Source organism: Gossypium hirsutum, chromosome D02, assembly GCF_007990345.1.
Source record: "Gossypium hirsutum isolate 1008001.06 chromosome D02, Gossypium_hirsutum_v2.1, whole genome shotgun sequence".
Lineage (NCBI taxonomy): Eukaryota > Viridiplantae > Streptophyta > Magnoliopsida > Malvales > Malvaceae > Gossypium > Gossypium hirsutum.
Window position 1 is genome coordinate 1,962,219 of NC_053438.1, and position 15,003 is coordinate 1,977,221.

Below are 15,003 nucleotides of genomic sequence, written 5' to 3' on the forward strand. Positions count from 1 at the left end.
AGAAACAGAGAGCAAAACGGGCAGAGAAGGAAGGAAAGAAAGAAAGAAAGAAAGAAAAAGAAAAAGAGAAATTTAAGGTTTTAAGGTTCCAAGCTCAATTGGTAAGTCAAATTAAGTCTTTTTCTTATAATTTTTGAGTTTTTGGAATCCTAGAGATAAATACTACTTGATTTATGTTGATATTTTGAAAGTTAGTAGATTGTTAGACATGAGTTATGTTGAATTAATTGATGAACTAGAGGTTAAAATGATTGAATTTTAAGTTAGAAGTTAGTAAAAGATTGATTTGTAAAATAAAATATAAGTTTTGAATTGATAGGGATTAAATTGAAAGAATCCCGAAATTAGGGATTTATGGGGAAATTGAAGAATTAAACTGAGTTTATAGTAAGAATTAAGAGAGAATATAGAGTTAGAATGCAAAAATAAAATTAGTATTGATAAGAGATTAAATTAGAATTTGATGTTGCCATAGAAGGAAAAAAATGTTCAGAATGTTATAAAACATAAGAATAAGAGATGAAGTTTAATTTCCGAGCCTTGGGGCAAAATTGTAATTTTCAAAAAGTTAGAGTCGAGGGCTATTTTAATAAATTTGAATATTAAATAAGTTAATTTTGCTATTATAGATCAAGAAGAACGAAATTCGGGAGTAGATCGGGGAAAAGAAAAAGTAAAGGACTAAATTGTAAAGTTTAGTCACATTTTGTATCAAGGTAAGTTTACAGTAAATAAATGCAATATTCTTTTATTTTACATTATTATTGTCAATTTCCAGCATTTATATACTTATGTTATGAAAATATGTAAAGTCGAATTTAAGGTGGAGTGACAGAGGAAAAGTGTTAGAAAGCCCCGGTTGAACCCTAGGAATGTTAGGATATTAGAGTTGACAGGACAGAACAGAAATGAGCCATGTAAGTCCATATTAGAAATATGGCTTTGGAGACAGGATTGAGCCATGTAAGTCCATATTATATATGGCATTGGAGACAGGAATAATTCATGTAAGTCCATGTCAAAGACATGGCATTGGCAGGATATTGATAGACAGGAACGACCCTAGTATCCTTAGTATTCCGAGTGGTTCAACGGGTCAGAATACGAGTTAAATTACAGTGAATTAACAGCAAAGGAAAAGTAGATTATATTTATGAAAACGGAAAGGTCAGGTAAGAAAGAAGGTAAGGGAATAAAGAAGAAGATAGAAATTGAGAAGTAAAGAAATTTATGATGTTAGATGATATTATGCATAATTATCCATTATGTTGAATGTTGTGATTTATTTGCTTGTAAGCTTACTAAGCCTAGTGCTTAATCTCTTTATTTTCTTCTTCTTATAGTACTTATCTAGCCACTTGGGGATCGAAGGAAACGTCGGAGGCCGATCACACTATCAAAGAAATAACTCGGTATAATTAGACGTTTTGTTTTGTGTATGGCATGTATAGAAACTTAGCTACTTTTGGTATAATATGAACAATGAGTGATGTGTAAGTAGTTGATGATGTATGGTTATTAAAATGATTAAGGATGAAAGTGTTTGTTGTTATGAAAGATTAGGTGATAAATTATGCATGGATATCATGAAAGGATAAAATTTTGCAAAGAAACAGAATTCAGGCAGCACAGTGACGTGAATTTGAAAAATCACCCAAGATAGTATAAAATGAATTAGAGGGTGAATGATATATGGAATTAAATCTTGTTGAGTCTATTTTCATGGAAAAATAACGGTGTAGAAAAAGGAAATTTATATTTTAAGATATGTGAATTTTAGTAAGATAGGGTCAGAACTGTTTTTGGAGTCCCCTGTTCTGAGTTTAGAAAATAATTACAAATTGTACAAAAATGGTTATGAGTTGAAATTTACATGCTTAGATTCCTTAATGAGTCTATTTTCTGTAGAAACAAGTAAGAACTTCATATGAAAATCCTACAGTGAGAAAACTTATTTTTAGTGACTAGAGGTCAGGGCAGTCAGGTGGTGAAACAGGGGAGACTTTAACTAATAAACTGTACTAATTTGCTGAACCAAAAATTCTAAAAATTTTATGGTGAGTAGATATATGAGTCTAGTTTCAGGAAAAATTTACGGAATTAAATTTCGAGTTCTGTAGCTCAAGTTATAATTAATTTAGTAACTGCTGCGCGATTGGACAGATTTGCTGCGAATAATGAAATAAATTTTTAAACCTAGTTTTTATGCTCCGAATTGGTAAGATAAGCTAAGTAATGCCTCGTGCTCGACTCCGGAAACGGTCTCGGGTAAGGGGTGTTACACCTGCCTCAAAGAAAGGATCACCAAAGCCAAAGAGTAGCGATCGCATGTGCGTAGGCACAGAAAAACAACCAATTTTATAAAACAATTTAAAGATACAATTTTAATTGCAAGGAGACAGTGTCAATTGTAATATTTATAGTGTCAATTGAACACTAGAGCATTCTAAGGATCGAATCCAAATGCTTGTCGGTCTATGAATTTATCAAGTTAATTACAAATTAAACAATTACTAATCTAATCGAGTCGGAAATTATTATTGCGAATTCCAAAATGAATTGTTTATAAACTAAATTAAAACTAACTAATCTAACTTTCTTCCTTATTGCTTTGGACAATGTAAATGATAAAACAATGGTTGGTTGGTTTATTAATTGCTATCTAAACTAATAAACCTATATCAATTATATTGATTGTTACTGTTAGCTAGAAATCTCCTTTAGGTCTCATTCTAAACTAAAAGATACTACCTAAGCTCTCCTTTCGGTCTTACCTAGGCATATAGATCTCCTTTCGATCTCACTATTCGGCACAATTATATCGAACTATTTAATTGTAACACCCCGTACCCGAGTCCGTCGCCGGAGTCGGACACGAGGGGTTTGCAGACTTAAATCACTTCTTTGCACAATCCATTTTAAATTTTCCAGGCAAGCTGGCTAACTGCATCACTGTCACCTTAAAAATCATATCTTGAGTTTCACAACTCGAAAACCAGCTTCGTGATTTTTCCCTGAAACTAGACTCATATATGCATCTACAAATTTTTTTCTAGAATTTTTGGTCAGCCCAATTAGTACAGTTTATTAGTCAAAGTCTCCCATGTTACAGGGATCGACTACACTGACCTTTGCGCATTACGACTTGGATATCTCCCTGTACAGAGCTTAAATACTGATGTCGTTTGTTTCTATAGAAACTAGACTCAAAAAGGAATCTATTCATATATGGCATGACTTCTAATTATATCTGGTTAATTTATAATGAATTTCAAAATGTGGAACAGGGAATCCAGAAACCGTTCTGGCCCTGTCTCACGAAAACTTTAGCATCTCATAATATACTGTTCATATGAACATTTCATTACTTTCCTATGAAAATAGATTCATCAAGGTTCGTTTGCATAATTTATTCACTATTTAATTCCATTCTTACTATTTTTAGTGATTTTCCAAATCTACATCACTGCTTCTGTCAGCATCTGCCTTTAAGGTAGACTTTACCTATTTCATAGTTTCCAAGATTCAACTAGCCCTTTTAGCATAAATAGCACAAATTATGATAGTGATTAACCATTCCCATGGCCAATCCTTGTTAAGCATATCCATACCAAATGAGTATAACATTATGCTCAAACATATATAAGCCATTTTCGCATGGCTATCCAAAATTATACAAATCCAAAGGGTCCATGACCCACAACAAAAAGGGTAGTCCTATACATGCCATTTCGAAGTTCAACCAAAATTGTACCAAAAGGGGGCTTTGATAGTGTGGGTGACTTCGACTTCAAAATCCCGAGTCCGATAGCTGAAGAACCAAAATCTATAAAACAGAGAATCAAAGAAACGGAGTAAGCATTAAATGCTTAGTAAGTTTTGAGCAAAGAATTTAGACACAACCAAAGTATAGCATTCATGTAGCTAAACGGATAATTTCATATGCACAAATTTTCAATATTATACTTACTTCACATTACCAACCCTTTTATTCATACACAAAGATCAACTTAGCCAAAGGCCGGTAGCTCATTTATCAACTGAGCGAATACTTATTTGTAAGGGCTCAACTAATTCAAAGCACATACGAAACATACCTCAATGTTGGGATGTTACAAGCGTATTAACTGAAATTTTTACAGCAAGATCATTCATTCCCAAATCACGTACCTTCGGAATTTAACCGGATATAGCTACTCGTTCAAATGCCTTCGGGACATAGCCCGGTTATAGTAACTCGCACAAATGCCTTCGGGACTTAACCCGGATTTAGTAACTCGCACAAATGCCTTCGGGACTTAACCCGGATTTAGTAACTTACACCAATGCCTTCGGATCTTAGTCCGGATTTAGTATCTCGCACAAATGCCTTCGGATCTTAGTCCGGATATGGTCACTTAGCACAAAGCCTTCGGGACTTAGCCCGGACATCATTCGAATAACCATGCACATTTAACAATAAATCATGACACATTCGTATTTCATTTTCATTAGCAAAACTCAAACACAAGACACTTATCACTCTTGCAATTTCGGCTCAATAGCCACACACAAGGAGCATGATTTTGATTTGCTTAAAACATGATCTAATCAAATCATAATTTAAGCTCTATTACTCAAGAACTTACCTCGGATGTTGTCGAACGGTTTCAACGGCTATTCGACCACTTTTTCCTTCCCTTTATCGGATTTAGTTCCCCTTTGCTCTTGAGCTTAATTCAAACAAATTTAACTCATTAAAGTCTCATTTTGCTAGCTTATGGCCGAATATGACAAGGAGTTTGATAGGTCATATGGCCACCTTTTAGCTCAAATACAAAATGGTCATACGCATTTTTAATCACATCAAGCAATTTAATACAATTCATTCGAACATCAAAAGAGAAGCTCAAGGTACTTAGCCCATATATACATTAGACACTAGAGTCACATATGTACGAAATCACGAATCGAATTCAACATACTAGCTAATATTTCCCCTTAGCCGAATTTTCTAAGTCAAGCTAAAGCCATCAATAGGCTACCTATGGCCGAACATACACATAACTTATGTACTTATTCATGTGGCCGAACATACACATAACTTATGTACTTATTCATGTGGCCGAACATACATGTCTATGTTGGGGCCGATTGTATCACAACACCATACCATTTCAATTTTTGGTCATGGTTAAACAAAGAACTTAATGTCTCACTCAATAATGCTAAAAAGAAGATTCAAGAATCATCAATCCACCATCACATGCACCATTACAAAGCTTCACTTTTAGCATGCAAATGATATCAACACCAATCCACCTTGGCCGAATATCATCTCCATGACATAGTAAAGATTTGAACCATGGGCTATTTAGAACTCAAGCTAACTACTAAAACATGCATGCATCTCATGGAACATCATCAAACATACCTTAGTCTATCAAACCAGCATAGCCGATTTCCTCAAAGCTCTTTTTCCTTCTTTTTCTTTCTCCTATTCGGCCAAGAACAACATGAGAGCTTTTCTCTTCTTTTTTTTTTTGGTCATGCATGAGAATGATGAACACATTTTTTTCTCTTTGTTTTCTTCCTTCAATTTCTTATTAGTTTATTGCCCATGCTTCTTATTTTATTCTTCCATTAACACAACATGTTTCATGACATGTTTTGCCCATGCTTCTTATTTTATTTTTCCATTAACACAACATGTTTCATGACATGTTTTGCCCATCATCCCTTGTCATGGCCGGCCACTAGTACTTAAATGGGGGGGGGGAATTGACATGCAAGTCCACCCCTTTGATTACATGCACTATTAGGCCACTTGCATTTGCCTAGCACATTTCTAAATTTTCTCACATAAGTCCTATCAACTAAATTCACATGCAATTAACTAAATCGAAGCTTAAAACTTTCACACATTTATATTCACATATTTTAGGCAATAATTATCACATTCAAATAATTTGGTGACTCGGTCTAGCGGTCCCGAGACCGCTTTCCGACTAGGGTCACTTTAGGGCTGTCACATTAATAATAAACTTTCATTTCGGTCTCGTTTATCTAGATTTTTCACTAGAGGCGTCAATTCTAGTGTATTAAGTATTTCGATATAATCAAACAACCAACTAATCAAGCATAAACATTAACTTAAATTAACAAATAATCAATCAACCAACCATCAAACAATTTAGCACATGATAAAGCTTAACATCCAAATAAACATTTCATCGAACAATTAATATGCACAATATAAAGAGAAAGGTAAGAAATACTCATTTAGATGTGGAACCAATGGCACCCGAAAGCTTGATTCATCTTCATTTACAAGAGCTTTTAACAAGAAAGAAGAAAGAAATTAACAAAAATAAAATTTAATCTAAAAGGAAAAGAGAAAATCTAATCTAAAAATGAAAATAAAAGAAAAGAAAACCTAAGCCTAAAACAATAGAAAACTAAAGGAAACTAACACATAGCCTAATGCCTAAGTTTATAAGATGACTATTGATATGATATTTTGTTGAGTGAAGTTAGAATTTCGTCTTGAGAGTCGAGTTAAAATTATAAAATGTTGAAGGGGCTATTGTAAAAATTTTTATATCAAAATTATTTAAATTGAATTGTTAATTATTAAAAGGGGTAAAAATTATAAATGTTAACTAAGGGCTAAAATTAACTTATATTGAATTATTAATTTTTGGACAACGAAAGGGCTAAAATAAACTTATATTGAATTATTAATTTTTGAATGGCAAAAAGTGCAATTCCTCCATTTTACCACGAGGCCAATGCCTTACCCTTCGCACTTTGAGGATTAAATTATAATGTTTTGAACTTTAGAGACCATTCTAACTTGACAAAATGTGTTTACAGGCTAAGGCCTCCTTTGGATGGGCGGTGGTTGTAGTGTGGTGAAATCTTTTACCTCACAGCTATAGTAATCAATTTCACCCTCACTGCTGTTTTGAACCTTATCAAAGGTACATGCATCACCCATCCAAACTAAGCCTAAGTCAGGTTGGGCATATATAGTATCAATATTATATATAATATCAAATTTCTTAAACTATATTCAATGTTACTAAAATATTAGTAAGCTTACGTTTTATGAACTCAATTTCAAGAAGTTACAAAATAATTACTGAACTATTCGAAAGTTTTCATTTAAGTCACTGGGTTATTAAAATCACTGTTGTATAACATTCTTTGTCAGCATCGCGTGCAACAATCGAAAGCTCTAATTTCTCTTCCATAGTTTAGTTTTTTTAATGAAACAACTTTGAACGTCTCGAATATACAAACCAAAATCCAAACAACTTTCTTCTCCAATCTCCGGCATTGATCGTCAGATCAATTAGGATCTATGGTATATTATTCTATTTTTTAATGGGTACTGATCCACCGTACCTATACTCAAATTGTCACTTGGAGCTCACTAATCTGATTTAAAAAAAAAAACACTTAACAACCCGACTGAAATAAAAACTTCCGAATAGTTCAGTGACTTAATGAAAACTTTAGAATAGTTTAGTGACCATTTTGTAACATTTTGAAGTTAAGTGACCAAAATATAAACTTACTAATAGTTTAGTGACCTTGACTATAGTTTACCCTAAAAAATCTAATGGCCGTCAAATTTTTTTTTAAGGCGGCCGTCACTTTTGGCACCTTGTAATCAAGTAATATTCAGCAATAATATGATATTAAAATCGAAAAAAGGACAGTTGATCATATGAAAACAGAAAGCAAAGAGGGAAAATTTGGGTAAGAAAAAGGAGTTCTTGTTTGATGATTGATGGAGAAGGGGGTTCGAAGATGGATAGTAGACATATCAAAGTGGAACCCATCTTCCAATGATTTCTCTTTTGCTCTTTCTCTTCTTCCTCAAACCCATCACTCCTCCATTACCAGGTTTTTGCCTCTGCTTCAACTTTTTTTTTAATTATGTTCAGTTTTTTGGAAAAAAAATAATGCGGAATTCGTTTGTTTGATCAGCTAGGCCACTTTGAAGTTATTATCATGTCGTGTTGATGTATATTCACCCAATTGTTCATTGTGTTTTATTCAGATACACAACAAAAACATGAACTTGAATCTGGGTTTAGTTCATTTGGTTCATATGAAGTAGCCTTTTAAGAGATGACATTGTGTTGGGTTGTGAAATACTTGTAAGGCAATATTATCGAAGTAAATACATAAAAAAGAAACACTTGCCTTCTATGTTGCTCGGATTCGAGTGTTTGTAAATTAGAGTATGTGCTGTCATCGGTATATTCAATTGTTTCTATGTTTTTCTATATATTTGTGAGAATCTTGGAGTATCATATCCCATACTCATATTATGTGTCGGACATGAGTACTTCGAGTAAAATGAAGAGTTTGAGTAATGTGTCTTGCCTTAGTGAAGTGAAGCACAAATTTTTGTGAGAGTTATATATGCGAGTTTGGCACCTAGACTTGCTTAGGTGAATGCCTTGACAATGCTTGCTTCGAATGGAATACGATTAGAAGTGCTCTGGTTCTTGGAAAATTAAGATTTTTAGTACTAAATTTATGATTAAATTCAAGTTTTGTTTCAATTCAAATGTGTCAGCGGTGACCGAGTGTTAGCTGATAATAACTTAATTATGTTTCTTTGGCTTAGTCTATATGATTAAGTTATAATATATTTCCAAATGTTGTACAGTGCTTGGACAATGGATATCTACAAGCAAAATCTGTAAAAACTAATGAATTTTCACCTTTGTAGATTTGTGAAAATGGAGGATAGAAAAAGGGCTCTAGTTAGCTTGTTGCTCCAATATACTCTTGTACATGAGGTGCTGGGAATCCCATATCCAGATATTATTATAAACCGCACGTTGGAAGGCAAACCCTTTTTGGTATGATAGCAGCCAGTCAATTTATTTGCTAATTTGATCGATTGCCAGTTTTCTTTCGTTGATTACATTGTTAAATGAAGATTTTACCAGAACCTGGATGAGAAGTTTTTTGTATTTTTTTTTGTTTAGAATATAAGAGAAAATTTGATCGAATCCATTTGAGTTTTTTCGGGTGTATTTACATAGGTGGACCAAGTCCGTCAACATTTTCATATAAATTATGTCTCTCAGTCTTCGAATTTCTTGATGATGATAATATTTTGGTTTCTATTAACTTGTTCTGTTGTAAAATCTGACTGCTCATTCACATTGTTACTTGCAATGGACACATCGATAAAGGATTGTCATAGATTGTTGAAATGGTAGATTTCTGATTCACATTGCATGATGTAAATATTATGTTGATAATATCTCTTGATCATTTCTTGGCTGTAATGTAATTCCATATCTATAGCAATGCATAACATTCCATGAACATTTTGTCTCTCCAGGAATGTGCTAGATTTTGCTTTGAGTTTCCCAATTTTAATTTCAATGTTTCTCATCATGGTGACTATGTGGCAATAGCATCTGAACCTCTATGCCTTGTCGGGTTGGACATTGTTAATTTTATGATTCCCGAGAAAGAGACTGTTCCAGAATACATTCAAAACTTTTCATCGTACTTTTCAAGTTCAGAATGGGATCGAATAATAAGTGTTGGAAACAATGAGGAGGTTTTGGCCGAGTTTTACAGGTATGTTTGTACAAAATCTATTAAAATTACTAGAAAAAGTTTGAAGAGTAGCCCACAGTCGTTAGGAGCTTGGTTTACATTCGGGTTCATTTGTTTAAGGTGAAAACAGATAGAGAAAAAGATGTATTTTATGAACTATTCAACTTTGACCCATTGGATTATCTATCATGATGAAACTACCTAAACTCAGGATTAATACTAGTCGAGTTGTCTCTGCAGTAATTAATAGGACATTGATTTGATTTCTCTGCACGATTAAATATAGGGTATTTCTCGTACTTCAATTTGGTGCTTCTAATGGATATTGATCAGTGTAATTTAAGTTGATCATTATCAAGGGAATCATTTTGCACCATTATGCTTCAAACTGTCTTTTACCTTGTGTAGTCATACAACCATAGTTAAAAGCTGTTTAACTTGCATAACTCTTCTAGTTTAGAGTCGCTGGTAAATTGTTTAGACGTATTTTGTAGATACTGGTGTTTGAAAGAAGCATATGTCAAAGCTATAGGGAGTGGATTAGCATATGGATTGCATAAAGTGGAGTTTCATCATACTAACTGGACGAGCATATCTGTTAAAGTTGATGGAGTTACAAATCAGCAATGGAGATTTTGGCTTTTCGATTTGGATAAAGGACACTCGGTGAGTTCTACATTGAATTTCCTCTGTTATTTTTACTCTCTTTTTTTCTTTTTTAATGTTTCATGGAACTGCATCATGTAGATTTTAAAAACAAGCACTGCAGAGTTTTGTTTGAGATATGCATGGCATTAACATGATATGCTGTAATACATAAAATCCCTCAAGGGAGTGATGTTTCTTTAGTCTTAAAGCTGAGATCTTAATAACCAACCTGTTGCATAAGAAAAGTTTGTATTTGGTAGCAACCTCCCATTGGAATTGTGCTTGTGTTACTCTAACTCGGGTGTAAATGTCGGATACAAATATGTGTTGGACACAGGTGTGTGTTTTTTCTTTTTCTTTTTTATTCTTTCAAGATTTTCGTATATTTGGAGGATCCTCAAGGATAATATCTCCATACCAATGTAGGGATATGTTAATAACTTCTTCAATACAAGTTTTAAGTTTTCATTAAGCTAGCTTATCGAGCATTTCAGGTATCAATTGCAAGAGGGCACCCAAGATTGGCCATTGAGAGTTATAAGAGATCATTAAAACGAACAAAGTTCAATGAAGAAGAGCACAATGTGGGTCTTCATCTTCCCAATCCAAGGTTTGTCTTGAGAACTGTAGAAGAGCTCATTTCAGTTATACACAAAGCAAAGCGTTCTTGTTAAGGGGAAAACAGTAGAACAGGATGCAATGAAACATCCCCTAGTTGGACATTGAGTTTTGTTAGATCTCGAGTCTGTGATTTCTAGAACCTGACTTCGAATTTTTAGAGTCAAAGGGTGGAATCAGGAATGTATGTTACTTAGACTCAGGCATGAATATCAGATATGGATATATATGTGTCAATTTCAAAACCGAATACATTGAACCAAATTAATCAAATTTGATATGTTGGATTGATTGTTCGGTTCAAATTGATTATTGCTCGCCTCTAAATGAAAATCAACACAAAATTTTCTTTTGCCAATACACCTGACTCTGTTGATATTTTAGTATTGGATTGGTATCATTATCTTTGTATACATTTTACATTTTCATCATATAATCCGTAGGAAGTTATTAAGAAATTTCATTGTTGAAATATTCTAGCTTTTCCTTTATTTTTGTGTGGTACTTTTCTTTTCTCATTTAATTCAATTATTTTATTTTCCTTATTTTGCATTAATTATTGACTAATTCTACCTACCATACAACTATGGTGACTATTCTATTCTATTATATTTTAAACATCAATATCAATGATACATAAAATTCTTTTAAATCTCTAAATCTCTTTTAATTTTAACAATATTTCAACCTCAGATAATACATTTCATATGTATTATGAATTGACTACTACTTTTCTGTATTTATATAGATAATATATATAAATTGACTACTACTTATAAACTTATGGAGACTTTGACATTGATGTTTTTTTATGTCATGATCGTGGTTATATAATTTTTTTTTCATATTTAATATTTTATTAATGTAAATGTTGACTTATTCATCTTGCTTCTTAGTATGCTAATGCTTTATATCGTATTGCTGTGTTTGTTCTTTGTTTGTCATGCATTAGATCTTTGTTTTATCTGCTTGGAATGCTTGATGAGTGCCTGTCATTGCAGGCTTATAAATCTGTACTTTCCTTTTGTTTGTATATATATATATACACATATGTTTGTGTATCAACTGGTTAGCCCTATGTAAGGTGTTGAATTGTCCATTAATGGAAAGAAACAAGAACTGTTTCTGATATTTCAAAGAGATTCATTCACTTTCAATGAAGAAGCTGAAGCATCTCGATGTTCGAACAGAAGACGAGCTTCCGGGATCACTATCACCTTCTTCTGATGAAACTGATTCCATTAGATCACATATTAAAAAGATGGGTCCTATCTGTAAATCCAGGAAGAAATTCGTTCATGTTTCTCCATGGTCGTCAATGGCGGAAGATGATAATTTTGATGAACAAATACTTAGTAATGGAAGCTTTATCTCATCTGCTGATGATGAAACTATGTGGCTGTCTTCAGGTTGTTTTTCACCTTCATCTTTTTTTAAAGAACGTAACGGAAGTGATGAATGGTTAGTTTCATGGCTGTCAACAATGGCATCTGCAAGCACTGATCTCGATTCTTCATCTCAGGTATGAATAACCTGTTGCGTATAATATATATTATAAAGTATTTACATAGAAATTAAGCTTGAAAATTTTCATGTTCCCTCTATTTTTTTGAAATTGATGGAAAAATTAGATTTTTCCACCAGTCCTGCATTAAGTTTTAAGCATTTTTAGGTTCATTTTTTTTCATCTAGGAATAAGCTTCTCACTAATTTTTTCAAGCTTTTGAGGAGTTTCTTTCGTTCAAAAAGAGAAAGGAAAGGGAAGGAAGATGCGGTTTGGAAGTCGAAAGTAGATGTTGGTTTCCGGCCCTTTATTTTCCATCTGACTGGTTCTAACTATTCGATAACCTTTCTTTACCGAAAGATTGTTACCTCTCGGAGGGCATCTGAGCACTGATTGATGCTCTATACACAATGTTGTAAGAACCAGAACGGTGGTCGAACTAGTCAGACCATCGGTTTTAAGTTCAACTAGTTCAACCATTACGAAATAAAAATTTTAGAAAATTCTAAAAAATTCATAAAAATGAAATATTTAAACCAGCTTAAAATCTTATTCAAACGGTTTTCTAACCTGTTTTCTTTACCTGGTTTGATCGGTTTTTTATTGGTTCTGCTGGTTTTTTCTGGTTCAATCCTTCACTAGTTTTATGGTACCGATTGAACCAGTTAGACTATCGATTCCTGGTTCAACCAATACAATCCAGTTCTGACAACCATATCTATATATAAGCTCATCAATTTGAACAATAATTTCTTGCTTTCTTTCACTCTAGTTTGATCTTGACTTTGTCAAGTTCGGTTATTTTAATGTATAGATCCATGTTGTTTAAACTGGACTGGCCGGGATATCGGTCTAGAGAAAACCATTAGGCCGGTTGACCCGGGAATTAGTACGGACAAGTTGAACCAGGCCGTCCTACAAAATTGATGGACAAAGATTTTTCCAACAAGCCTACATTTAAGTTTTAGGAATTTTTAGGTTCATTTCTCTTATCTAGGAGTGAGTTTTTTAAACCTTGTTTGATCAGTTTTTTATTGGTTCTGGTTTTTTCTGGTTCAATCCTTCACCTGTTTTATGGTACCGATTGAATCAATTGGGCCATCGATTCCTAGTTCAACCAACATTAGTCCAATTCTGACAACCATGTATATATATAAGCTTATCAATTCAAACAATAATTTCTTACTTTTCTTTCACTATACTTGGTTATCTAGCTTTCACACTGATTCAATAACAATTCAAAGTGCATTATACTGATTATTCTGTTCGATTAAAAGCATTGTATCATGGAAATAGAAGCTTCTTGAAATCGCCTTGCTTAACTTTTTTTGTTTTTCTGGATCCTACAATACCAGAATCTAATCTGTTCTTGAAACAGGCTTCTGAAGCAGAAAACATCGAAGATCTCAATGGTGATGAGCCGATTTTCTGGCCATTCGAGAGGAAAATCGATTGGAAATCCGAGGAAACTTGGAAACACTTCACCATGTCTCCTCGAAAAGACATTATAAAGGTTACAGCTCTTGAGGAAACCATCAACACGAATAAAAATCTACAGAAACCAAAACAAGGAAGCAAAGATTGTCACAACGGTGGCCGCAAAATCAGAAAGGGGAACACGATGCCTTCAAGATTGAGAGAATCGACAAAAGTTTCGGTGAAAATAGTGCCATTAAACATTGAAAACCAAATTCTGGCATTAAAAGTTGAAGAAGATGACACCATGGGATCAATTTCAACTTGTAGAAACTTGTGGGAAGATGATTTTACATCAAATGGGGATGTTCCAATTGAAAAAGTTGTAGGGCTTGGTGAGTTTGATGGGCATGAAGGGATTGATTCAGATTTCAATGAAGGTGTTTTTTTGCTTGATGAAGCTCTATGATTACTTGTCTAAATATTGAATTAGGTCCATTATTTGTTAAGTTTGATCTTGAGTTTGTCAAATTCAGGTATTTTAATGTATAAATCAAGGTTGTTTGAACCGGATTAGCTGGGGTATTGGTCCAGAAAAAGTCATTAAATTGGTTGATTCGAGAGCTAATTTAACCGAGCAAAACTCTGGTTGAACCAGGTAGTTGAATCAAATTTTTTTGAATTTTTAATAATTTATTTAATAAAACCAGACATATTAATTGGAACAATAAATCAGTGATTTGATCGATTTGACCACTGATCTAGTTTTAAAAATCTTCGTACAAATTAAAATTATTTTTTGTTGATTGAATTATTGATATTTTGATAAAGAATTTATCTTGAAATATTTGGTTAATGGTTTTGGATTCTATTTTTAGACAATTTAATAAAAAAAATTAGGTCTAATTTAAAAATTAAAGTTAATATTTTCAAAATTGGATTGGACTGGACAATTGGATTCAAAATTGAAAGAGATTGAAAATTGAAAGATACACTATTTTGGAATAAGACAAAAATTGATTAATTTTAAATTAGTATGAACGGATCGAATTAGACTAAAAATTGATTAAATCAAATGAACAAAGAATTATAGTTTAATCGGTTTAACCACAGTCCAATTTCAAAAATATTAAATTAAAGTCGAATTGATGAGTTTATTGGGACTTTTAATTCTTTCTATAAAATATAATTTTTAAAATTAAGCAAGAAAAAGGAGAAAATTGATGAAATTTAAAGTA

General features: G+C 32.9%; 1 protein-coding gene across 6 annotated transcripts; it reads left to right on the top strand.

Annotated features, from left to right (window-relative positions):
• Window positions 1-7,655: 7,655 nt before the first annotated feature.
• On the top strand, window positions 7,656-14,381 carry LOC107934809 (L-aminoadipate-semialdehyde dehydrogenase-phosphopantetheinyl transferase). Of its 6 annotated transcripts, none has more exons than XM_016867323.2 (6): window positions 7,673-7,893; window positions 8,732-8,864; window positions 9,356-9,600; window positions 10,074-10,245; window positions 10,722-10,837; window positions 12,255-12,368. In XM_016867323.2, the coding sequence occupies exons 1-6, from the start codon at window positions 7,778-7,780 to the stop codon at window positions 12,280-12,282; spliced, it is 810 nt and encodes a 269-aa protein (XP_016722812.1). In that variant the 5' UTR covers window positions 7,673-7,777; the 3' UTR covers window positions 12,283-12,368. The 6 variants fall into 6 exon arrangements, with proteins under 6 accessions (XP_016722810.1, XP_016722812.1, XP_016722811.1 ...); XM_016867322.2 differs by having other exon boundaries at window positions 12,036-12,288; XM_016867321.2 differs by lacking the exon at window positions 12,255-12,368 and having other exon boundaries at window positions 7,656-7,893; window positions 10,722-11,203.
• The last annotated feature ends 622 nt before the right edge of the window (window positions 14,382-15,003 follow it).

Excerpts from the sequence above, each read along its gene's own strand:
- LOC107934809 (XM_016867320.2), top strand. The coding sequence starts at position 10,795 with ATGAAGAAGAGCACAATGTGGGTCTTCATCTTCCCAATCCAAG. Across the intron at positions 10,838-12,035 it reads CTTCATCTTCCCAATCCAAG|AAGACGAGCTTCCGGGATCA; the intron begins GTTTGTCTTGAG and ends ATGTTCGAACAG. Across the intron at positions 12,368-13,727 it reads ATCTCGATTCTTCATCTCAG|GCTTCTGAAGCAGAAAACAT; the intron begins GTATGAATAACC and ends TTCTTGAAACAG.